Source organism: Ranitomeya variabilis, chromosome 4 (assembly GCF_051348905.1).
Source record: "Ranitomeya variabilis isolate aRanVar5 chromosome 4, aRanVar5.hap1, whole genome shotgun sequence".
Classification (NCBI taxonomy): Eukaryota; Metazoa; Chordata; class Amphibia; order Anura; family Dendrobatidae; genus Ranitomeya; species Ranitomeya variabilis.
In genome coordinates, this window is record NC_135235.1 from 655233558 (window position 1) to 655259539 (window position 25982).

The 25982-nt window shown below is 48.0% G+C and overlaps 1 protein-coding gene across 1 annotated transcript in view; it reads left to right on the forward strand.

Annotated features, from left to right (window-relative positions):
* LOC143767494 (gastrula zinc finger protein XlCGF66.1-like) overlaps positions 1-25982 on the forward strand; it is an 87960-nt gene that overhangs the window by 14083 nt on the left and 47895 nt on the right. The window contains exons 2-5 of the mRNA XM_077255883.1: positions 24664-24813; positions 24943-25119; positions 25193-25316; positions 25419-25516. Coding sequence (XP_077111998.1) covers positions 24736-24813; positions 24943-25119; positions 25193-25316; positions 25419-25516 — 477 coding nt within the window. The 5' untranslated portion in view covers positions 24664-24735. The remainder of the gene's footprint in view (positions 1-24663; positions 24814-24942; positions 25120-25192; positions 25317-25418; positions 25517-25982) is intronic.

Here is a 25982-nt window from a genome sequence, read left to right on the forward strand (position 1 = left end):
GGTACATTGACCCAGACCACTACATTCCCCTTGCACTCTACACAGCCAGAATCTGACCCTGTTGAAAGTAAGGTTCCCCTTCCCGCATGCTATACCACCTTACACGGGGACAAAGAGGAAGGTGCAGATGAAAGTGCAGGTTCCTTCATCAGGTGGGGGCATACTCGTTGGCGACGTCACTGGCACAGGGCCCCTCATAGTACGCAAAAGTGCCGCTGCCGGTGGGAGGCGCCCCCGCCGTGCAAGCAAACCGCCGTACGTTGAGGGGCCCTGTGCCAGTGCCAATGCCAAAGAGTGGGCCCCCCCTGCTTGCTCAGGATCACAGCACTTGCAAAGTTGAAATACTTACCTCTCCCTGCGCCACTGCCGTGACGTGGTCCAGATTTCCTGGGCCCACAAAATACTTGAACCAGCCCTACCCCCAACAACTTTAGCCAAATGACCCCCAATTTCCAATGCCTAACTATTATTATAAGTGAAATTAAGATTGACAAGCTTCATTAACAAGAATGGATGTTTTTGCCATTAAAATGGGCACTCTAGGTGTTTTCCTGGCCCCCACTCACTGCCGACTATGCTGCCCCATTGACTTGCATTGGGTTTCGTGTTTCGGCCTTTCCCGACTTTACGAGATAATCGGCCGATTTCACTCGACCCGACTTTTGAGATAGTCGAGTTCCGCGAAACCCGACTCGACCCTAAAAAAAAGTCAAAGTCGCTCAACCCTAGTCGGGACCTGAAGTAGCGGGCTGCGCCAGGTCAGGTGAGCCTGCTCGGCGCGGAGGAGCAGGTGCTTCCAGGAGACGGGGGCCTTATTCCCAGGCCTCTCGGCGTGTGGCATCTAACAGGCGGCGTTCTGCTGGCCCTGTCAGCAGCGCTCTGCCTGGGACGGGGCAGGGAGCTGGAGGGCTGACTTCCTCTAGCCAGCGCAGTCCGGGGCTGAGTCCATCCAGGGGGTCTGGCCATGTGACAGCTGCAGATAGGAGCACTTCCCAGCACGGGCAGCGTTACACTGGCTCAGGCATCTTCACAGCGGCGGCATCAGCAGCAAGGGACCCTGCACCTTCGGATGGGGTGTCACAGGATGGCAGTCGGCCGTCTGACTTACCCGGGGACCAACGGATGGAGAGTTCAGGAGAGGAGCACGTACGTCTGGCTTCAGGATCTTCGGCTGACGGGTCCACAGCGCTCGGGCAGCTAGGTGAGAACAATCCTTTTCTTTCATGTACCCCTGTGTTAGCTCCCTCTGTCAGTGTTAATAGGGATGTATTTTGGGGGGGAGTCGGGGGGTGGTGGTTAGGGCTTATCATGCACGGGCTTAGAGATCTGGCGGCGCTATGGGGATCGGGGGGTTCAAACCTGGGGACTTCTCCTTCTGCGGCATGGCTTGGGAATCCGGGGGAAGTTTCGGGTTTGAGGGGTTCTCTGGGGGGGTTCACTGATATGAGTTCTAGGAGTATGTCGTCAGATAACGTGGGGAATGATGCTGCGGCGACGAGTGCCGCCGTACCTTCAGTTAACGTGTCAGTTGCCAGTCAGGCAGGGGAAGCGGAAAAAGATACCTCAGTGCGTTTGGATGACGCGGCCCGTGGGGAGGTATACGTTTGTTTCGAGGGACCGTTGGGGGCACACTTAAAAAGTGAAACTAGGGATAAAATTTGGAAAGGGGAATACGTGGAAATATTCTCCTTATTACCATTAGACCGTTTTCAGTTGGACAGGCTGCGCAAAGATGATTTAAAAAAAGAGGAGGAAGAAAAGAGGTGTTTTAGGCTGATTCCTAGGACGTTTTCTAATTGGTTACAGGCATTCACCATTTTGGCGAGTGTGATTGGTGAGAGGTCCCCCGAGAACTGCTTGGGGCTTTTTTGTTACATGGATGCGATTGGGGAAGCTTATCGGACTTACGGGGGCCAAGGTTTGCTCAGATATGATGAGTAATTCCGGCAACGGAAGGCCATTAGGCCCAGTATTCGGTGGGATCACAAAGATATAGCTTTGTGGATGAAGGATATGGTCCCATCACGCTTCGGGTCAGGCAGCCAGTTGTTTCTTGGAAGCGCTGGGGGTTCAGGGCAGTCGGGACACTCAGCGGCAATGCAGAGAGGACTGTGCTTTGCATTCAATGAAGGGTCATGTAAATTTGGGGGAAAATGCAAATTCAAGCATGAATGTGCAACTAGCGGGGGACCGCACGGGTCATCCAAATGTTTTAAGGGTGGCAGACAGAGAAGCGGAGACGGTTCTGAGAAAAGGAATGACGCCAATTCGTCTGGACGTGATGGTGCCATTTCTAAATAGGTACCCTGATTCACCAGCTGCAGTTTTGTTAGAAGGAGGTTTTCGGGATGGTTTCCGTATTCCATTCGTGGATGCGGAACACAAATTTTCCACAAAAAATTTGGAATCGTCTTTGCAATTTCCTGATGTGGTTGCTAAAAAGCTGGAAAGCGAAGTTAAATTGGGTAGGATGGCCGGCCCTTTTCCAGTGGCGCCTATGCGCAATCTGAGGGTTTCCCCGTTGGGCGTGGTACCAAAAGAGGAACCCAATAAATTCAGATTGATTCATCATCTGTCCTTTCCGAAAGGGTCTTCAGTAAATGACGGAATTGACCCTCAGTTATGTTCGGTGATTTACACTTCATTTGATGCGGCTATGGATTGTGTGCGGGTATGTGGGGGTGGCGCACTGTTGGCGAAAACGGATATCGAAGCGGCTTTCAGGCTACTACCAGTTCACCCGGAGAGTATGCATCTCCTGGGTTGCTATTAGGATGGAGGTTTTTACGTCGATCGCTGTCTCCCCATGGGTTGTTCCCTTTCCTGCGCGTACTTTGAAACTTTTATCACCTTTTTGGAGTGGGTGGTGAAAGACGTGTCGGGCTTGAAATCCTGCATTCACTACCTGGATGACTTCCTGATTATAGGCCCGGCTCAAAGTACCGATTGCTCGGTGCTATTGCACACTATGGAGAGAGTGTGCAAGATTTTCGGGGTTCCTTTAGCTCCGGACAAAACTGTGGGTCCAGTCACTGTTCTGAGTTTTCTGGGTATAGAAATCGATACCTTAGAAATGGTGTGCAGGTTGCCTGGAGAGAAGGTTAGTGCTCTGAGCGAAGAGGTGTCTAGGGCATGTAGTGCTAAAAAATTGAAGCTGAGGGAGGTACAATCTTTGCTTGGCAAATTGAACTTCGCTTGCCGTATTATGCCGATGGGAAGGGCATTCTGCCGCAGGTTGTCTTTGTCGACCAGGGGCGTTCGATATCTGGTTCATTTTATCAGACTAAAGAAGGAATTGCGTGAAGATTTGGCAGTATGGGCAAATTTTTTGGAGAATTACAACGGAAAGTCTATTTGGATAAAACCGGTTGTGAATTCAGATGATTTGGGTTTCATCACTGCCGTGGTGGATGATCGTGGTTTTGGTTTGTTTTTTCAAGGCAGTTGGTTGTTGGCTGAATGGCCTGGTTTCTGGCGGGAGCAAGGTTGGCTACAAAATCGGGTTCTTCCTCATTTGTTCCCTATCGTTGTTGCGTTGTCGTTATGGGGTAACAGTGTGCGAGACAGGAAGATTCGTTTTCCATGTGGGTCCGATGCGGTTGCCGTGGCGATAAATTCAGTCTGCCGATTCACCGGCGGTAGTAAAAATTTTGCAGCGTTTGGTGTTTTTGGGCTTATCTTTGAATTTGTGGATTGTGGCGGAGGTCAGGTCGATGGCTTCTAACCCTGTCTCTGTTGCTCTTTCTCACTTGCAGGGAGATCGTTTTTGAGAATTGGTACCTCAGGCGGAGTCAACAGGCCGGGAGTGCCCAGCGGAGTTATGGAAACTTCCTGGCGGGCAGTAGATTATCTGTTTCAGAATTCATCGGCTATGTCTTGGAGTCAGTATCAGCAGGCATGTGGTATTTGGGAAGAGTGGGGTGTTTCTTTAGGGGCGGGACTACAGGATGAGAGCAGATTATTGTTGTTGATCGGGCATTTTAAAGAGTCGGGTTGGTCCGTGTCTAGACTGAACAAGTTGTTGGCGGGCATTGCATTTGGTTTCAAGGCTCGGGGCCTTAAGGACGTCACAAAGTCTTTTTTGGTAGTTCAGATGTTAAAGGGATGGAGAAAAGGTTGGGCGGTGAGCGATAAAAGATGCCCGGTATCATACGAGGTATTGTTAATTTTGGGCAATCAGTTGGCTTCGGTCTGTTCATCGCAATGGGAAATAATTATTTCCAGGTCACCACCTGACAGCACACTGGAGGACGTCCTTCTTATCCATGATGGGACAGGAAACACGAGAGGTTAAAAGGACCCTCCCCCTACCACCCTTCAGTGTTTTTCCTGTCCCATTATGGATAGGAACGGCGAGAGGAAGTTACCGTTCTGTGCGGGGGGGTTGTGGATCGGGGGGGCTTTGCCTCACCCTTCCCTCCATGAGGCACCCGCTGGCTGACACCCGCCCGAGGGTCCCTCTGCCTACCAGTGTAGCGCTGCTCCTGGTATGAGGATCGCTTCCCCCTGCCGGGGGCTCTCGATCCTTCCGTCACGCCCCCTGGTGCATGCGATCCCGCCGGTGGCCTCTGCGGATGTCGGCGTCTCCATGCGGCCGGCATGGGGAAGGAAATCCGCGCTGCACCATCCTCTCTTTCCGGCCGCGCATCACTTACGGTTTGCGGCTGAGGGGGGCGGGCGGCGTCTCCGAAACAGGAAGCGGTAGTGAGCGCAGGAGCGCTGTACAGATGAACAGACGAGCAGAAATATAAGGTATGTGCAGTAAGCGATCTCCGGTGCATCATGGAGGACGCAGCTAGAGAAGGGCAGGAGTCCACGGCGCTAGTAAGTAGGCAGGGGGCCGGTACCATGGATACTAAAAAAAAAAAAAAAAAAAATGGGGCATTATCCTAGAGTTTGTTATTTTTCTATAGGCGGCCTCATTGCCAGAAAAATCGCTAAAGAAGCTGGGCAAAAGCAAAAAGTGTCCTATTTGTGCAGCCAAGCTGAAAGATACCTGGCAGAAACCCCTATGTGAAGCGTGCACCTGCAGAATCATAGGAGAGGAGCAGGCTTCTCTTATGTCAAATATGAGAGCCATGATAAGAGAGGAGGTCCAGGCTTCTGTATCAGGTCTGGTGCTACCCCAAGCCTCACCTTCGGAGAGACCGAGCAAAAGACAGAGGGTCGATTACTCTTCAGGAGACTCGTTATCTGCTGTATCGGATATAGAGGAGGAAGAGGAGAGCAGAGACCCTCCAGAGAGAGGGAGAAAATACTTATTCTCCGCAGCAGACACAGGAGAATTATTGGAGGCGGTGAGGCATACTATGCAAATTGAGGATCCACAACCATCTTGTTCGGTTCAAGATGAAATGTTTGGTGGCCTGCGCTCACAGACTGCGAAGGTGTTTCCAGTAAATTCCCATATCAGATCCATGATTTTGGAGGAATGGGAAGAGGCGGAGAAGAGATTGACTATCCCTAAAGATTTCCGACTCCGCTTGCCGTTTGACCCGGATGAAGTTAAAGAATGGGTCGATATTCCTAAAATAGACATTCCATTGGCTAAAGTGTCCAAAAGAACCTCAATCCCTTTTGAGGACTCTTCCAATTTAAAAGAGCCCATGGACAGAAAGGCAGATGGACTTTTAAAACGGGCCTGGGAGAGTTCTTCGGCAGTTATCGGAGCTAATATTGCAGCAACATCAGTGGCTCGCTCCATGGACCTGTGGCTAAATGATCTTCAGGATCAATTAATAGCCAAAACTCCTAGAGATACTATCCTGAAATCTCTGCCTCTGTTAAAATTGGCAACCACCTTTTTGGCAGACGCGTCCGCGGAGACTGTTAGATTTGCGGCTAGAGGTCAATCTCTCTCTAATGCAGCCCGAAGAGCTATCTGGCTCAAAAGCTGGTCGGGTGATATGCACTCCAAAAATAAACTATGTTCCATACCCTTCTCTGGGGGCAGGGTCTTCGGACCGGTCCTCGACGATATCTTAGAGAAAGCCTCAGATGTAAAAAAGGGGTTCCCCGAAGAAAAGCCTAAAAGATTCCAGCCCTTTCGGAGACCCCGCTATAATCAGAAACAGGATTACAGGGGTAAAGGGAAGCAAGGTAGATGGAGCTACCAGAAAGGGGGAGACAGTAGACCCAAAACCAAAGACTCGAGTTACTCAGGTCAGAGGTCTAGCTACCATAGAAAATGACGCCATCAGAGTAGGGGGTCGTCTAGCCGGATTCCTAGAAGGTTGGAGGGAAATAACAACGAGTCCTTGGGTGTTACAGGTGGTGTCCCAGGGGTACAAAATCGAATTTTCCTCCCTTCCGCCCGAAAGATTTCTGGTGTCCAGCACACATCTAAAATCATCTTCCCCCATGTGGTCGGATATACAGGACCTCCTAAAAATGGCGGCAATTGTTCCGGTCCCCTCTCAAGAAGAGTACAGAGGTCATTACTCGAATCTCTTCTCGATAACAAAACCATCGGGAGAGTCGAGAACGATAATAAATCTGAAGCACCTAAACAACTGGGTGGTATACAAAAGATTCAAAATGGAGTCGATTCGATCGACCATTCCTCTGTTGGGAAGGGGTATGGTGATGTGCACTCTAGATCTAAAGAGTGCATATTACCATGTTCCCATTTACTTAAACCACCAAAAGTTCCTGCGGTTCGCGGTAAACATGGAAGGGAAGATCTATCACTTTCAATTTCGCTGTCTCCCCTTCGGCCTGGCGTCGGCTCCCAGGGTTTTTACAAAACTTATGGTAGAGGTAGTTGCATATCTGAGAAATCAGGATTTGATGGTAATCCCTTATCTAGACAACTTTTTGGTAGCGGCAGAGTCAGTAAACCAGCTCAGGATCAACTGTCAGTTCCTCATCTCCACACTAGAGAGTCTCGGATGGATCATAAATTGGAAGAAATCAGATCTAATACCGAAATCCAGAATAAAATTCCTAGGAGTCATGCTCGACTCAGAAACAAGAATGTCCTACCTTCCGGAAGACAGGCTAAAGGGTATAGTAAAAAAGGTCCATCATTTCTCCCGAGGCCGAAATACGATCAGAGACGGGATGATAATACTGGGGCTAATGACGGCTTGCATCCCTTGCGTGAGATGGAGCCAGTTTCATTCCCGACAGCTTCAGCAGGGAGTTCTGAGGAGCTGGAACAGAAGACAAAACTCTCTAAATCAAAGACTGAATCTTTCTTTTCAGATCAAGAGATCTCTGGTGTGGTGGACTCTCTCCAGGAATCTCCGGCTGGGAGTACCATGGCTTCAAACCCCGAGTGTGTCAGTCACGACAGATGCAAGTCAGGAAGGTTGGGGAGGTCATGTCCTGGGAAGATATTTCCAAGGTCGTTGGGAAAGAAAGGACAGCAAGAAGTCATCAAACCACAGGGAGTTGCATGCGGTTTGGAAGGTCTTAACGGCGGCACAACATTTGCTGAAGAACAAGCATGTAAAAATCTTCTCGGACAATACGACGACCGTAGCCTTCCTTCGACATCAGGGGGGCCCAAGACATCTGGCATTACAGGATCTGGCGGAACAGATCTTCAAGTGGGCAGAGAAGTCGGTGCGGTCAATCTCGGCTGTACATCTGGAGGGATCCAAGAACCAGTTGGCGGATTTCTTGAGCAGGAAAAGTGTATCCCCTACAGAGTGGGAACTAAACAGCGAAGTGTTCAGAGATCTTTGTCATCGTTGGGGGAAGCCGACTGTGGATCTATTTGCTACAAAGCAAAACGCAAAAGTCAAAACCTTTTACTCCCTAAACCCCTGGGAAAGCCCAGCTGCGATCGATGCCCTGTCACAACCCTGGAACGACGGTCTTCTGTATGCGTTTCCACCTCTGGCATTGATTCCAAGAACACTCAGGAAAATCTGCGAGGACGGAGCCAAAGTCATCCTCACTGGCCGAAACGAAGTTGGTTTCCATTGTTAAAAAAACTATCGGTGGAAAAACCCCTCCTGTTACCAGAGAGAGAGGATCTTCTTCTACAAGGTCCAGTTCTACACCAGAACCCAGGAGCGCTTCAGTTGGCAGCCTGGATCCTGAACGGAAGGTCTTGAGGGCAAAAGGTCTTTCAGATGACGTCATTTTTACCCTTCAAGCCAGCAGAAAGCCGGTGACATCTGCCATCTACACAAAAATATGGAAAACATTCTGTGGATTCTGTGGGAAGATGACAGTTGATACTGACCATCCAGATATCCCAAAAATTCTTGACTTCTTGCAGTCAGGATTTCAAAAAGGTCTTAGACCAAGTACATTAAGGGTCCAAATAGCGGCCCTAAGTGTATTTTTTTATTTTTCTCTATCTACCCACCCCTGGATTAGTCGATTCTCTAGAGCAGTCCAGAGGCTAAGGCCATTCATTAGGAAATCAGTCCCGCCGTGGGATCTTAATCTGGTCCTGAATTTTCTGTGTGATCAGTCCTGGGATATAACGGGAGACATAGACATTAACAAACTCTCTCTTAAAACCGCATTTTTAGTTGCGATCACATCGGCAAAAAGATTGGGGGAACTACAGGCTCTTTCGGTACAGAACCCGTATTTACAGATCTTTGATGATAAAATAGTACTAAGGCTTGATCCGGCCTTTCTCCCTAAGGTCGTTTCTGATACTAATATGAATCAGGAGATTATTTTACCGTCTTTTTGCCAATTCCCTAAAAATCAAAAAGAAAGATTTTTTTCATAACCTTGATGTAAGAGAGTCAGTACTTAGGTACCTTGATTTATCTAGACCCTGGAGACAGGACAATAACTTGTTCGTTCAGTTCAGGGGTTCAAATAAGGGGAAAAAAGCGTCTAAAGCGACTATTGCACGGTGGATAAAATCTACAATTGATTTAGCCTACAAAGCTAAAGGTCTAAATTCCCTGGTTAATCTTAAAGCCCACTCATCTAGGGCCATGGCCACATCATGGGCGGAGAAAGGGGGGGCTACGGCAGACCAGATCTGTAGAGCTGCATCATGGTCTAATCTTAGTACCTTTTCTAAACACTATAAGTTAGATGTAGTTTCGCCTCAGTTGGCCTTTGGTAGAAAGGTACTTCAAGCAGTGGTCCCACCCTAAATACCATTCTCCTTTGGTATTTCTCCAGTGTGCTGTCAGGTGGTAACCTGGAAAACAGTAATTAGACTTACTGGTAATTGTATTTCCAGGAATCCATCCTGACAGCACTGTTAGTTCCCTCCCTATTGTTTGATCTTTATACTTATGTGATGTAACATTTGTATGATTGATTATTTTGTTGTAATAAAACTTGTTTTTGCATCCATCCAGATGTGTTACTTTGGAAAAACACTGAAGGGTGGTAGGGGGAGGGTCCTTTTAACCTCTCGTGTTTCCTGTCCCATCATGGATAAGAAGGACGTCCTCCAGTGTGCTGTCAGGATGGATTCCTGGAAATACAATTACCAGTAAGTCTAATTACTGTTTTTTAAGGCGGCCTTCGCATTAGCGTTCTTTGGAGCCTTTTTGTTAGGGGAGTTGGTCAGCCCCTCTAAAAGAACCAAAGGGGGTTTGAGGGAAGACGTGGACGTGTATAATGATAGGGTAGTTATTCGGCTTCGATTTTCTAAGACAGACAGTCAAGGTAAAGGCTGTAAAGTGGTGTTATTTAAGGTGGCCGGTTCCCCGTTATGCCCGGTCCTGTGTGTCAATGCTTTCATGGGGATGGGCGGAAGATTGTCCAACCCCCTTTTGGTCCATGAGAACGGTTCCTTTTTATCTCGATTTCAGTTAATAGCTGTTTTTAAGAAATGTTTGATCGCAGGGGGAATTTCACCGGGGGATTACAGTGGTCCCTCATTTAGGATCGGCGCAGCGATGGAAGCTGCCAGGAGGGGCCTGGGCGAGGAGGTGGTAAAAAAGATCGGTCGGTGGGAGTCGAGGAGATTCACTTCCCATATCCGCCCGAACTTGGTCTAATGGTTTAATAGTTGAGTTGTTTTTTTCTTGTTGTGTTATCTATTTCTGGCCGCGAGCATCGGCTGGTGTGGATCATGGGCCACTCTTTCGTTTTTTTGGGCGGCTTTGCGGGCCGCAATTCGGCCGGACGGGCGGCAACTGGGGTTATCAAGAGAGACAGCGATTCTGCGGTGGATCGGGAAACGCGGAATGATATGGAGCCAGCTTTTGCCGGAGTTGCACCAGTTTGTTCGTTTGGATCGAGCTCCGGATGTGGTAGTAATTCATTTGGGCAGCAATGACTTGGGCAAAAGGCCCTGTAGGGAATTGATAAAGGACATAAAGTTCAACATTTTAAGACTTTGGGCGGCGTTTCCGAAGTTGTTGTCTGGTCGGATATTTTCCCAAGGAAGATGTGGCGAGGTGCTCGCTCAATTGAGGGGATAAATAAGGCCAGAATATAAGTAAATAGGGCAGTATCTCAGTTCATGGCGTGGAATGGGGCATTGGTAGTGCCTCATGTAAATTTGGAATCCGGAAAGGGCGAATATTGGAGGGCAGATGGCGTGCATTTAAATGCAATCAGGGTTAACATGTGGTGTCTCGCTGTTCAGGAAGGAATTGAGACGGGTTTGAAGGTTTGGAGGAACACAAATGTTTGAGGTGTCAAAACATTTATGTTGGTGGCGGGGGAGGGAGGTCCTCAAAGTTGGTGGAAAGAGGGGAATGGCGGATTCTAAGGGCGGGGGACCTCTAGTGGTCCTGGACTCCCCCGGAGTGGATTGCGAGTGGATGTGGTAGATCAGCCCGTGGAGGGGCTGATTAAAGGATTTGGTAATCGGTTGGTTTGGCCGGGTTGGTCATTATCTGCCTCCGAGCTGGTGCTTAGCGGCTGTAGGCAAGACTAAGGCCGGCGTCGCACTCAGTGTATGTAAATACGGTCGGTTTATTACGGCCGTAATACGCAGAAATGTTCCCAAAATAGTGATCCGTATGTCATCCGTAGGCAGGGTGTGGCAGCGTATGGCATCCTCCGTATGTAATCCGTATGGCATCCGTACTGCGATATTTTCTCGCAGGCTTGCAAAACCGACATCTAATGGATTTATGTGCTCAAATGTTCGTTAAAACATATATACAGTGTGTATGTGTGTGTGTGTATATATATATATATATATATATATATATTCTGTATTTATATTTCATTTAGCGCGAGATATGTGAAAAGCCGGTAATTCAATTGCCGGCTTTTTCTTTCTTCTTCCCAAAGCCGACAGGATATGAGACATGGTTTACATGCAGTAAACCATCTCATATCCCTTTTTTTTTGCATATTCCACACTACTAATGTTAGTAGTGTGTATGTGCAAAATGTGGGCACTCTAGCTTGTAAAATAAAGGGTTAAATGGCGGAAAAAATTGGCGTGGGCTCCCGCGCAATTTTCTCCGCCAGAGTGGTAAAGCCAGTGACTGAGGGCAGATATTAATAGCCTAGAGAGGGTCCATGGTTATTTGCCCCCCCCTGGCTATAAACTTCTGCCCCCAGCCACCCCAGAAAAGGCACATCTGGAAGATGTGCCTATTCTGGCACTTGGCCACTCTCTTCCCACTCCCGTGTAGCGGTGAGATATGGGGTAATGAAGGGTTAATGTCACCTTGCTATTGTAAGGTGACATTAAGCCAGATTAATAATGGAGAGGCGTCAATTATGACACCTATCCATTATTAATCCAATAGTACGAAATGGTTAATAAAACACACACACATTATTTAAAAGTATTTTAATTAAATAAAGACACAGGTTGTTGTAATATTTTATTATACTGGTAATCCACCTGAAGACCCTCGTTCTGTAACAAAGGAAAAATAAAAAAACAACAATATCTCATACCTTCCGAAGCTCAGGCCAAGTCCCATAAATGGTAAATCCATCTGAAGGGGCTAAATCATTTTACAGCCAGGAGCTGTGCTAAAGCAGTGCTCGTGGCTGTAAAACCTCGTAAAAGTTCCCACGCTCGAGTTCATATGAGGACATCCAGCAGAGGGCGCCTCACCGCAAATCAAGGTAACTACAGGTCATTCCCCTGCAATCCATTCATTCCCGGGGGTTTCACAGCCACGAGCACTGCTTTAGCATATATGCTTTAGCAAATAATGTGTGTGTGTGTGTTTTATTAACCATTTTGTACTATTGGATTAATAATGGATAGGTGTCATAATTGACACCTCTCCATTATTAATCTGGCTTAATGTCACCTTACAATAGCAGGGTGACATTAACCCTTCATTACCCCATATCCCACCGCTAGTAGTGTGGAATATGCAAAAAAAAAAAAAAAAAAAGGGGATATGAGATGGTTTACTGTATGTAAACCGTGTCTCATATCCTGTCGGGTTTGGGAAGGAGAAATGAAAAGCCGGCAATTGAATTAATTTTCTATAGAACACCGCTGCGTATTTCTCGCAAGTCACACTGCTGGTCCGTGTGTAATCCGTATTTTTCTCGCCCCCATAGACTTTCATTGGCGATTTTTATGCGCATTACGGTGACAAACGCAGCATGCTGCGATTTTGTACGGCCGTAGAAGACCGTATAATACGGATCAGTAAAATACCGCTGATAGGAGCTGGGCCATAGAGAATCATTGGGCCGTGTGTTATGCGTATTTTACGGGTGTATTTTCTGCGCTCATACGTCCGTAAACCTCGCCAGTGTGACGCCAGCCTAAGCCTGGAGGCCAAGGTACACAATTTGAATTTCTGCAAGGTTATTTTTGAGGCTTCGAGGACCACCACTCCCTGGGGGGATATTGTTTACATGTTGTGTTTATGTTTAATAAAAGGCTGCTGTGGCCATTTAATCCAAATCTGGTGTAATGTCGTTATTCAGGAGGGGATCTTACGATAAGGCAGTTTACGAGAGATCCGTTGCAGTAAGTAATTAAGGTTAGGCATTTAAGTTAGTAAAGGCTGTCATGAGTCACGTGTACCCCTTACGTCATGTATACTGTATGTAATATTCTACATGCACAGATATCTGTGTATAATATACACCAGTCACATACTATCCTGCATACACAGTGGTACGGAAAGTATTCAGACCCCTTTAAATTTTTCATTTTTTGTTTCATTGCAGCCATTTGGTAAATTCAAAAAAGTTCATTTTTTTTCTCATTAATGTACACTCCGCACCCCATCTTCACTGAAAAAAAACAAAACAGAAATGTAGAAATTTTTGCAAATTTATTAAAAAGAAAACCTGAAATATCACATGGTCATAAGTATTCAGACCCTTTGCTCAGACACTCATATTTAAGTCACATGCTATCCATTTCCTTGTGATCCTCCTTGAGATGATTCTACTCCTTCATTGGAGGCCTGCTGTGTTTAATTAAACTGATAGGACTTGATTTATAAAGGCACACACCTTTCTACATAAGACCTCACAGTGCATGTCAGACCAAATGAGAATCGTGGGGTCAAAAGAACTGGCCAAGGAGCTCAGAGACAGAATTGTGGCAAGGCACAGATCGGGCCAAGGTTACAACAGAATTTCGACAGTACTCAAAGTTCCTAAGAGCACAGTGGCCTCCATAATCCTTAAATGGAAGAAATTTGGGACCACCAGAAGTCTCCCTAGACCTGGCCATCCAGCCAAACTGAGCAATCGTGGGAGAAGAGCCTTGATGAGAGAGGTAAAGAAGAACCCCAAGATCATCTCTGGAGCTCAGCCACAGTGCATTAGGGAGATGGGAGAAAGTTCCACAAAGTCAACTATCACGGCAGCCCTCCACCAGTCGGACCTTTATGGCAGAAGCCTCTCCTCAGTGCATGACCTATGAAAGCCCGCATAATTTGTTAAAAAAAAAAACACATGAAGGACTCCCAGACTTTGAGAAATAAGATTCTCTGGCCTGATGAGATGAAGATAGACCTTTTTGGTGATAATTCTAAGGCTATGTGTACACGTTGCATATTTGACTGTGGAATTTTCTGTGCAGATTCTGCATTTCTTAGCAGAAAACGCAGGTCAGAATCTGTGCCTTTTTTTGGTATGTGCACACATTGCAGATTTTTGTGCAGATTTCTTCCTTTTTTTCCCCCTGCAGATTTCCATTATGAAATGGGTGCAGAAACGCAGCAGATCTGCACAAAGAATTGACATGGTCCTTTTTTGAATCTGCTGCGTTTTCTGTGCAGATTTTTTTGCACCATCAGCACATCATTTTTTTTTGCCATTGATTTACATTGTACTGTAAATCACTTGCAGATATGCAGCATTTCTGCGCGGGGAAAAAAAACCCTGCAGTTCTGCAGGAAATCTGCAGCGTGTGCACGTACCCTTAGTGGTATGTGTGGAGAAAACCAGGCACTGCTCATCACTTGCCCAATACAATCCCAACAGTGAAACATGGTGGTGGCAGCATCATGCTATGGGGGTGTTTTTCAGCTGCAGGGACAGGACGACTGGTTGCCATTGAAGGAAACATGAATGCGGCCAAGTACAGAGATATCCAGAATGAAAACTTCTTCCAGAGTGCTCTGGACCTCAGACTTGGCTGAAGGTTCACCTTCCAACAAGACAATGACCCTAAACACACAGCTCAAATAACTAGAGTGGCTTCAGAACAACTCTGTGACCATTCCTGACTGGCCCAACCAGAGGCCTGACCGAAACCCAACTGAGCATCTCTGGAGAGACCTGAAAATATTTGTCCACCAACGTTCACCATCCAACCTGACAGAACTGGAGAGGATCTGCAAGGAAGAATGGCAGAGGATCCCCAAATCCAGGTGTGAAAAACTTGTTGCATCATTCCCAAGAAGACTCATGGCTGTACTAGCTCAAAAGGTGCTTCTACTCAATACTGAGCAAAGGGTCTGAAGACTTGCAGTACAGACCAAAAGTTTGGACACACCTTCTCATTTAAAGATTTTTCTGTATTTTCATGACTATGAAAATTGTAAATTCACACTGAAGGCATCAAAACTATGAATTAACACGTGGAATTATATACTTAACAAAAAAGTGTGAAACAACTGAAAATGTCTTTTATTCTAGGTTCTTCAAAGTAGCCACCTCTTGTAGTAGTTATGGTAGTGGACATTGTGTAGTCGTATTATTTTAGCACTTTATAGCAGTAATTTTATAATATTGGTCTTCGCATTGTATGTTTTTGGTCAGCAACAGTGGTATACTGTATTATACATGTATAGATGCTATTTTAAATGGCCATAGGTGGGTCGTATGGGGAGACATGCACTTTGGGGCTTGGGTCCCTGATCTTTCATGACCCTAGCAATGCCCCTGCCATACTGTGTGTTTTACATGTCCGTGTTTCTGGAGTTGTATGTATGTTTATAAATAAGCTCAGTTATGGTACCATATGTAAACAGTAACCTTGGTTCTGGTACTGTATCAATGTAGTAATCTAGATTCTGGTACCATATGTTTGCTGTAAGCTTGGTTCTGTTTCCAAATCTATGTAGGAGGCTTGGTTTTGTTGCTCTATCGATGCAGTAGACTTAGTAAGCGAAAGCTTGGCTCTGCTCCCTTATCTCTGTAGTTACCTCCGTTCTTTTCCCATAGCTTTGTAGTAAGCTTGGTTCTGCTCACACATCTCTTTAGTAAGCACCTTTCAGTTCACGTATATATGTAGTAATCTTAGTTCCATTCTCGTGTCTATGCAGTCAGCTTGCTTCTGTTGCAGTATCTATGTAGATAGTAAACTTGCTTCTGTTCCCATATCTATGCAGCAAGCTCCGTTCTGTTCCCATATCTATGTACCATCTTGTTTTTAAAGCTTATCACCTCTGCTGCTTTAAAGGGAATCTGTCACCTACTTTTTTCGTATATAAGCCACCGCCATCAGGGGCTTATCTACAGCATTCTGTAAAGCATTCTGTAATGCTGTAAATAAGCCCCGGATGTAACCTGAAAGATAAGAAAAACAAGTTATATTATACTCACCCATAGGCGGTCCGGTGCTTTCCGGGTCCGGCACCTCCCATCTTCATGTGATGACGTCCTCTTCCTTGCTGCTGTCGTGGCTAATGTGCAGGCGTAATTTATCTGTCCTGTTGAGGGCAGAGCAATGTACTGCAGTGCGCAAGCGCCTGGAAAGGTCCGAGAAGCCCAGCGTCTGCGCACTGCAGTACTTTACGCTGCCCTCAACAGGACAAAGTACGCCTGCGCCGCAGCCGCTACAGAAGCAAGGAGGATGACGTCATCGCATGAAGATGGGAGGCGCCGGACCCGGACCGCAGCAGGAACGCCCCTGGGTGAGTATAATCTAACTTGGTTTTCTTATCTTTCAGTTTACATCAGGGGCTTATCTACAGCATTATCGAATGCATTACAGAATGCTGTAGATAAGCCCCTGATGATGGTGGCCGAAGCTTATGTACGAAAAAGTAGGTGACAGATTCCCTTTTAATGCAGCGACCGGAGATAAGCAGGGCGGGGGTGGCCCACCGCAACTCGTGGGCCACTGCCTTGTGATTGCCCCCCAGGCTGAAAAGTGCCAGCCTGCCCTTGAGCGTGGGCCACGGCACTGTCTGAGCCAGACGTGGCCCGGCAAATATACCCTGGTGAATGGGTGTGCAGATGGCAGTCCTGCACCTGATCTCTCTCTGACAGCACACAGGCAGTACTCCCTAGCCCGGAACATTCAACACCTCACTCCGTGATGACCAATGGGCACACTGCACGTCTCTTCTCAGCGGTGGCGGGGAAGCTCAAGCGCGGGCCAGAGCACTCGCATCCCCCTGCTGCGCAATGTCTCTTCCTGGCAAGTCTCTCTCTAGGCCACTGGGTCTGTCTGCTGCAGTCCATCGCAGCGCTGGCATTTCGAATGCGGACCGCGCGGCCTGCCCTGCTGCTCGCATGCTGACAGCGGGGGCATCTCTGCAGCTTCGTGTGCTTTCCACCTCCGCTTCTGGCTGGGTTCTCTCTCTAAACATGCCCTCTCTTCCTGGGTCATGGAGCCTGTCTGGTACCCTATTCCTTCCCCAAGGAAACAGGGGATGCAGCCTCAACAGTTCCGGACTCGGCTCAATACAGGCACTTGCAGCCTGGTCTTCCTCCTTACAGTGGTAGGGAATTATCATAGAGTGTGTGTGTGTGGAGACCATCATACTGTGGGGGAACCATTACATTGTGTGGTTGGCACTATGGGAGACCTTTTAATATTGTGTGGAAAGCACTGTGGTTGGACCACCATCCTGTGTATGGGGAAAGTGGCTGTGGTGGGACCATCATATTGTGTGGGGATTATTATATTGTGTATGTGTGTGGGAGGACCATCATACTGTGTAGGTGAGTTGTGGGGGAGCCATTAAATTGTGTGGTTGGCATTGTGTTGGACCATCATACTCTATATGAGGAAGGTGGCTATGGGGGGGACCATCTTACTGTGGGGGAATTGTCATAGTGTATGGGGGCACCATCTTACTGTGGGGGAATTATCATAGTGTGTGGGGGGACCATCATACTGTGTGGGGGGAACCACTTATATTGTGTGGTTGGCACTGTAGTGGACCATTATACTTTGTGCGTGGGGGGGAGATCATGCTGTCTAGGTGGAGAAATGTGGGATATGGAAGGGGGGGTATCAGTGGGTGAGAACACTATGGGCCTTCAGTAGTTTTTCATGCTTCCTGGTGTATGGTTTTGACAGAAGTAATGTGCGGGTGGCGTGGTGTTTTTTTGTGGGAGCTTAACCCCTTAACGACCGCCGATACGCCTTTTGACAGTGGTCATTAAGGGTACTTATTCCTCAGCACTGCTTTTTAACGGCGCTGAGGAATAAGAATAGCGATTCACGCAGATGTCAGTTGTACAGCTGACACCCTGCAGTATCGGACCCGACCGGTTTTGAGACCGATCGGGGACGATTAACCGCTTAAATACTACTGTCAATAGTGACAACGGTTTAAGTTGTCACAAGTAAGGTATTTAAGTAAGTCACAAGACTCCCTCAGTAACAATCAGGCCTCCTGCAATGACAATCGCGGGTCCCGATGGTTACCATGGTACTCTGAGGTCACGTGATGACCCCAGGGTACGGTGGCCTGTGAGATCCAGCAATAACTGACTGCTCTCATGTTCTGCTGTACATGGGTACCACATTGTATGAGACCAGTGATCAAAGTAAAAATTATACATGTCCCATAGTGAAAGTGTTAAGTGGAAAAAAAAAACACAAAAATGCGCACACAAAACACAAATTTGTTTTGCCACTCAAAACGCAGTCTTTCTGATGAAGCACTAATAACCCAAAAAAATGAACACAAAATTGTTGTCGCTGCATCCATAACAACTGCCCTATAAAACTGGCACTTTATTTATTCCATTTGGTGAATGCCATAAAAAAAATTAAAAAAAATAAAAAAAATGTTGCTTTTTCATCATAGTGACTCACAAAATAGTGAATAAAAAGTGATCAAAAAGTCATATGTAAAAAAAAATATGATCTAAGTGAAAACGCCAAACCGTTTTGCAAAAAACAAGCACTAATATTGGCAAAAAAAAAAGTTACAGCTCTCAGAATAGTAAGATTCAAATTGCTAAAATATCGTTTTTAATGTGTAAAAATAGCAGATCTGGTATCGCTGTAATTGCACCAACCCAACGAACCAATCGGTCTTAGCACTTTTACGGCCTGGTTAATGGCACAAAAAAAACCATTAACTGAATTGCTGGTTTTTATTCTCTGTGTCTGAAAAATTTTAATAAGAAGCGATTAAAAAATATTATGCTCCCAAAACTGGTACTCAAAAAAATCTGCAACTCGTCCCGCAAAAAATAAGCCCTCATACAACTCAGTTTGCTGGAAAATAAAAAAAAATTACAGCACTTATAATATGGCGACAAAAAAAAACACTTTTTTTTTATAAATAAGCATTTTTATTGTGTGATAGCAGCAAAAAAAGTAAAAAAAAAAAAACTATATAAATCTGGTATCGCTGTAATCGCCCCAAACTGAAGAATAAATCGGCCTCATCACTTATACCGCACGATGAATGGCACAAAAATAAAAATAAGAACTATTCTTGTACTGCGGTCTATTTGATTATTCTACCTCCCAAAAATCGGAATAGGGCTGGGCTCACATTTATCCTGTGCTCCCTCCTTAGCGCTTACATTGGGGTTTCCATGTAAGTTCTCCAAAACCGCGATTCTGCCAAAACCCCTGACAGAACCACTCACTTATGAGGCAGATGGGGTCACTTTGGACTGGTCTAAGTTGCGGCGGTGTCCCATTATTTTAGGCATCTTTTCAAGCACAAGTGTGGGTGACCACAGTTCTGTGCCTGCCTAAAAAGATGTTGACCACCGGAGCAGATGCCAAACCGAGTACAAAGTGTCTCTGCAGCGCACCAGGGTCCTGGTCGTTGCAGTAATGTCGTTTTCCTCTAGGGGGGAGTGATGTTACGTTTGGAGGCAATAAACGAGATCTCTTTACCAGGTACCACAAGCATACAACACATGTCATACTCCAGTCCACCAGGGGGAGCTATGCTCCTATTTATTAGTACCCTCTTCACATTTAGGTAAAACTGGTGGCCTGGAGAGGAAGTCAGGCAGTTGCTGGCTGAGCTTCGCTCAGGTAGTTGGTCCCTGACAGGGGTGGGAGCCTGTCAGAGGCCTAGACAGAGTGTCACGGACCTGCGCCTGCCCTAAGAGCGGCAGTTCCTAAGAAAGGACACGAAAAGAGAACTGTCTTGTAGAAAGTGAGAAGAAGTCATAGCAAAGGAATGGATACCAGAAGGAGTTCTGCTCTGCATAGGCTGCCTCCTTCTGAGGCGCAGGATCCCGGTAGCCGGAACACCGAGGCAGCAACAGTTCTTTATGCCTTGCTCCAGAGACAGGCAGGACAACTAATTGCAAGTTACTGATCCGCCCCATACCCAGGAGGCAAGGTGGCACCCACTAGAGGCCGGGGCATGATAGAGTCCCTGTAAAAAGCCTCAAGCCACCAGTCATACGGGTTTGTTTTATCCATCTGGGGGACAGGGAGAGAGATAACATCTACAACATCTGTGAGGACCTTATGAGAGGCTTAGCAGTAAGGTACTACAACACCAAGGTGCTAGAGGAAGGCTACTAATTTCCACTTGGTTAAGGGGACTCTGGATTTGCCTCCAAACCGGCCGGACTCTGCCTACCCTGTGATCTGGTGCTCTGGGCTGTGGATGCTGAAGCCTTCAGTAAAAGGTAGAGACTGCAACCTTGTGTCCTCGTTCTTCACTGCGCCTCACACCATCTACACACTGGGAAACCCTGGGGACACACCACCTGTGGCAAGGTATACAATCTAGCTGCCATAATTTGCAGCAAATACAAAAATTACACTTTTACCACTAAAATCTAATATTTCCACGTCTCAATGTCATAAAATTCTGAGAGGCACCTATTTGCACAAAAATACTTACTACACCCCTAGATGAATTCCTTTAAGGGGTCTAGTTTCCAAAATGGGGTCATTTGTGGTAGATTTCTTCTGTTTTCACATGTCAGGTGCTCTTCAAACGTGACATAGCATTCACAATCTATCAAAGGCAAAAATGAAAATTTTCAATATGACTACCTAATGTCATCAAATTCTGTAGTACCTGTGGGTTCAAAATGCTCACTGTACCACTGGATAAAATCCTTGAGGGGTGTAGTTTCCAAAATGGGGTCACTTGTGTTTTTTTTTTTCACTGTTTAGGCATATCAGCGGCTCTCCAAACGTGACATGCCTTCAAAAAGTCAAGTGGTGCTCCTTCCCTTCCAAGCCCTGCCGTGCGCCCAAACAGTATATTTCCGCCACATATAGGGTATCTGCATACTCAGGAGAAATTTCACAACAAATTTTAGGGTCCATTTTCTCTTGCTACCCTTGTGAAACTAACAAATTTGGAGCTAAAATAACATTTTTGCGCAAAAAAAGTGGTCTTGAGTACTTTGGGGGGTGCAGTTTTTAGAGTGGTGTTACTTTTGGATATTTTGTCATATAGGCCCCCAAAGTCAATTTAAATGTGAAGTGGTCCCTAAAAAAATGGTTTTGTAAATATTGTTGTAAAAATGAGAAATCGCTAGTCGCCTTCATACAGTATGATAGGCACAAAAAATCCTCCATACAGTACAATGGATCCACATAGTCCTCCATACAGTACAGTGGGCCCCACATATTCCTGTATAAAGAGTAATGGGCCCTAAATAGTGCTCCGTACAGTATCACAGGGCCCTGTATTGACTTCCATACAGTAATGGCCCCAGATAGTGATCCATACAGTATAATAGACCCCCGCATAGTGCTCCATACAATATAATGGCCCCACATAGTGCTCCATGCAGTATAGTGGCCCAACATGGTGCACCATACTGTACAATGGCCCCATATCGTGCTCCATACAGTATAATAGCCCCATATCCTGCTCCATACATTATAATGCATTATGCACCCCACATAGTCCTCCATAAAATGGCCCAATATAGTGTTCCATACAGTAGAATGGCCCGCATGATGCTCTATACTTTATAATGGCCCCACATAGTGATCCATACAGTATAATGCATTATGCACCCCACATAGTGCTCCATACTGTACGCGCCATCTCCTCAATACTAGCGCCGCCACCACTCTCCTCATCCCACGCACTATCCCCCTCATTACTAGTGCCACCAACCTCACCCTCCTCATCACGCGCGCAGACTGATGGGAGGGCACTTTTGCAGAGGAGAGTAGCTGCAGCGCTAGTAATGAGGAGATGGCGAGCGGGCTGTGGAGAGTGGTGGCGGCGCATGTGCCCAGCAGGAGGGCTCTACATGTCTTCTCTGGCACACGTGCCATAGGTTTGCTACCGCTGGACTAGAATGACAGTCCATACAATGAGAATACAACATCTACACATAATATCTAATATATAATTGCCTAGAATACTACTTCCTGCAATTTGTGCCAACTTCCGTGGCTTTGTCCGGAGCTAATGTCCGGAGATAATGTCCGGAGCTAATGTCCGGAGCTAATGTCCGGAGATAAGTGACGTCACCAGTGTCCTACACCCAGGCAGAGCACAGGGGCCCCAGGCAGCATATGGGGCCCCAGGCAGAGCACAGTGGCCCCAGGCAGAGCACAGGGGCCCCAGGCAGCATATGGGGCCCCAGGCAGAGCACAGTGGTCCCAGGCAGAGCACAGGGGCCCCAGGAAGCCTATGGGGCCCCAGGCAGAGCACAGTGGCCCCAGGCAGAGCACAGGGGCCCCAGGCAGCATATGGGGCCCCAGGCAGAGCACAGGGGCCCCAGGCAGCATATGGGGCCCCAGGCAGAGCACAGTGGCCCCAGGCAGAGCACAGGGGCCCCAGGCAGAACATGGGGCCCCAGGCAGAGCACAGGGGCCCCAGGCAGAGCACAGGGGCCCCAGGCAGCATATGGGGCCCCAGGCAGAGCACAGGGGCCTCAGGCAGAGCACAGGGGCCCCAGGCAGCATATGGGGCCCCAGGCAGAGCACAGTGGCCCCTGGCAGAGCACAGGGGCCCCAGGCAGAACATGGGGCCCCAGGCAGAGCACAGGGGCCCCAGGCAGAGCACAGGGGCCCCAGGCAGCATATGGGGCCCCAGGCAGAGCACAGGGGCCCCAGGCAGCATATGGGGCCCCAGGCAGAGCACAGGGGCCTCAGGCAGCATATGGGGCCCCAGGCAGAGCACAGTGGCCCCAGGCAGAGCACAGGGGCCCCAGGCAGCTTATGGGGCCCCAGGCAGAGCACAGTGGCCCCAGGCAGAACATGGGGCCCCAGGGAGAGCACAGTGGCCCCAGGCAGAGCACAGGGGCCCCAGGCAGAACATGGGGCCCCAGGCAGAGCACAGGGGCCCCAGGCAGAGCACAGGGGCCCCAGGCAGCATATGGGGCCCCAGGCAGAGCACAGGGGCCCCAGGCAGCATATGGGGCCCCAGGCAGAGCACAGTGGCCCCAGGCAGAGCACAGGGGCCCCAGGCAGCATATGGGGCCCCAGGCAGAGCACAGTGGTCCCAGGCAGAGCACAGTGGCCCCAGGCAGCCTATGGGACCCCAGGCAGAGCACAGTGGCCCCAGGCAGAACATGGGGCCCCAGGCAGAGCACAGGGGCCCCAGGCAGAGCACAGGGGCCCCAGGCAGCATATGGGGCCCCAGGCAGAGCACAGTGGTCCCAGGCAGAGCACAGGGGCCCCAGGCAGCTTATGGGGCCCCAGGCAGAGCACAGTGGCCCCAGGCAGAACATGGGGCCCCAGGCAGAGCACAGTGGCCCCAGGCAGAGCACAGGGGCCCCAGGAAGAACATGGGGCCCCAGGCAGAGCACAGGGGCCCCAGCCAGCATATGGGGCCCCAGGCAGAGCACAGTGGCCCCAGGTAGAGCACAGGGGCCCCAGGCAGCATATGGGGCCCCAGGCAGAGCACAGTGGTCCCAGGCAGAGCACAGTGGCCCCAGGCAGCCTATGGGGCCCCAGGCAGAGCACAGTGGCCCCAGGCAGAACATGGGGCCCCAGGCAGAGCACAGGGGCCCCAGGCAGAGCACAGGGGCCCCAGGCAGCATATGGGGCCCCAGGCAGAGCACAGTGGTCCCAGGTAGAGCACAGGGGCCCCAGGCAGCCTATGGGGCCCCAGGCAGAGCACAGGGGCCCCAGGCAGCATATGGGGCCCCAGGCAGAGCACAGGGGCCCCAGGCAGCATATGGGGCCCCAGGCAGAGCACAGTGGCCCCAGGCAGAGCACAGGGGCCCCAGGCAGAACATGGGGCCCCAGGCAGAGCACAGGGGCCCCAGGCAGAGCACAGGGGCCCCAGGCAGCATATGGGGCCCCAGGCAGAGCACAGGGGCCCCAGGCAGCATATGGGGCCCCAGGCAGAGCACAGCGATATTTTGGACCACTGTGCGGTGTTTCAGACCCCCTGTGTGATGTCTGGGGCCCTGTTCTTAAGTATATTAAAGATTAAAGTAACGTATATTAAAGTATATTATAGATCAAATTTGACACGTTTATGAGCACCATTGAGTGATATACTCAAGAATGACATAATTTTTCAACATTTTATGGTTTCAAACTGTAAACACTCAGAGTTTTTTTTACTTCAACCAGAAAACCTTAACGGTTCATAAAAAACTTGACTGTTCAGGATATGATAAAAGTCATAGTATTCTGAATCTTTAACTTATAAAGATACCTTTACATGGGGTGATTATTGGTTCCAGAGAGGCTTTCGGCCGATAATCGTACACATGGCTGGTGACAGGACAATACAATATAAACGTTCAAAGGTAAACACTGATAACATTAAAATCTAATATATAATTGCCTAGAATACTACTTCCGGCAATTTGTGCCAACTTCCGTGGCTTTGTCCGGAGATAATGTCCGGAGATAAGTGACGTCACCAGCGTCCTACACCCGCTCAGGGTGGACAAAGATATATGCCTTCGTGGTGCGCGGCACTTTTCTGATTGGTTGCCGCCTGCCGCGAGCGACCAATCAGAAATGTGCCGTACTGTCAAGAATTGTCAAGAGCTGGTGAGTGCAGCCATTTTTTGTTCTTTCTTTCTATTATTTATTAATTGTATTATTCTTACATTTGAATAAATAAAGTATATATGGATTCTAGACTCCCGATTCTTTAGAATCGGGCTGCCATCTAGTACACAATAATCTCCTTATGTTTCCCCTTATCTCCAGTAATTGTGTTATTACATGGGGACTTTATGATGTAACATCATCATCTTCTCCCCATTCAGGTCCCTACAATATCAGATCCTCTCAGTGGAGATCTTCTATATAAGACAATTTTTCTGATTGACCTGTCAAGGATGGATAGGGACAGGGACCAGATGGTGAAGCGGATATGGCACCTAACCCTAGAGATCCTCTTCCGGCTTACTGGAGAGGTGAGCGATTCTGATGACGTCACATTACATCATTCTTATCTATGGGAATAACAGATGGACAGAACTGGAGAGGTGAGGACTCTGGAAATGTCTGTAGTGAGATTTATTAATGTGTCTCTCCATAAACAGGATTACACAGTAGTGAAGACCTCTAGTGAGCGCTGTCAGTCCCCTGTGTCTGAGGTACGGGGAAGAATCCTGAGCCCAATCATGGGGCCTCCACCTCACCCCCTGATACATGAGGACATCAATAACCAGAAGATCCTAGAACTCACCTACAAGATGATTGAGCTGCTGACTGGAGAGGTGACACTGCTGGGAAATTATTCAGTAATGCTATGAAAAGATTGGGGGATGACGATATTCTTGTATGTGTCAGGTTCCTATAAGGTGTCAGGATGTTGCCATCTATTTCTCCATGGAAGAGTGGGAGTATTTAGAAGGACACAAAGATCTGTACAAGGACGTCATTGTGGAGGTTCCCCAGCCCCTCACATCACCAGGTAATAGACAGGACTAAATACACAGGGCCTATAATTATATATATATATATATATATATATATAATGAAGCATGAATTCAGTCCCTCTATGTGTTTCCTTCAGTTCTATCCAGTAAGAGGACTACACCAGAGAGATGTCTCCATCCTCTTCTTTCAGAGGACTGTAAACAAGAAAATCCCAATGTTCCTCACGATCATCAGGTAGATGGAGAGATGGTGTCATGAGATCTCAGCTATGATGTGTACCAGAGGCATAGCTAGGGATGGGGTTCAGGGGGCAAAAATTCCGAGTGAGCCTCTATCCAGGTAATCCTGTTTACAACCATGGTGGTGCATCCTAATAGTGAATGTAGGAGAACTTCAGCAGATAACTTGGCTGCAGCCAGGCCGCAGAAATAACAATAAACACATTTGCCTTCTCACATTATCAGAATCGCCACCATCTATTCCCAACCTGCACAAACTCCTCATCCTACTGATACCATCAGCAGCGGCTCAGCATTGGGGTATGTGTTCTTATTACTGCACCTACTGTGTGCCCTCTAGATGTGGAGACTATTTTCTAGGGCACTAACATTTTGCTCCCCCTGTGTACCTCTTAGACCAGAGGTCTCAAACTGCATTCCTTGAGGGCCTCTGACCAGGGCCGGCTCCAGGTTTTTGAGGG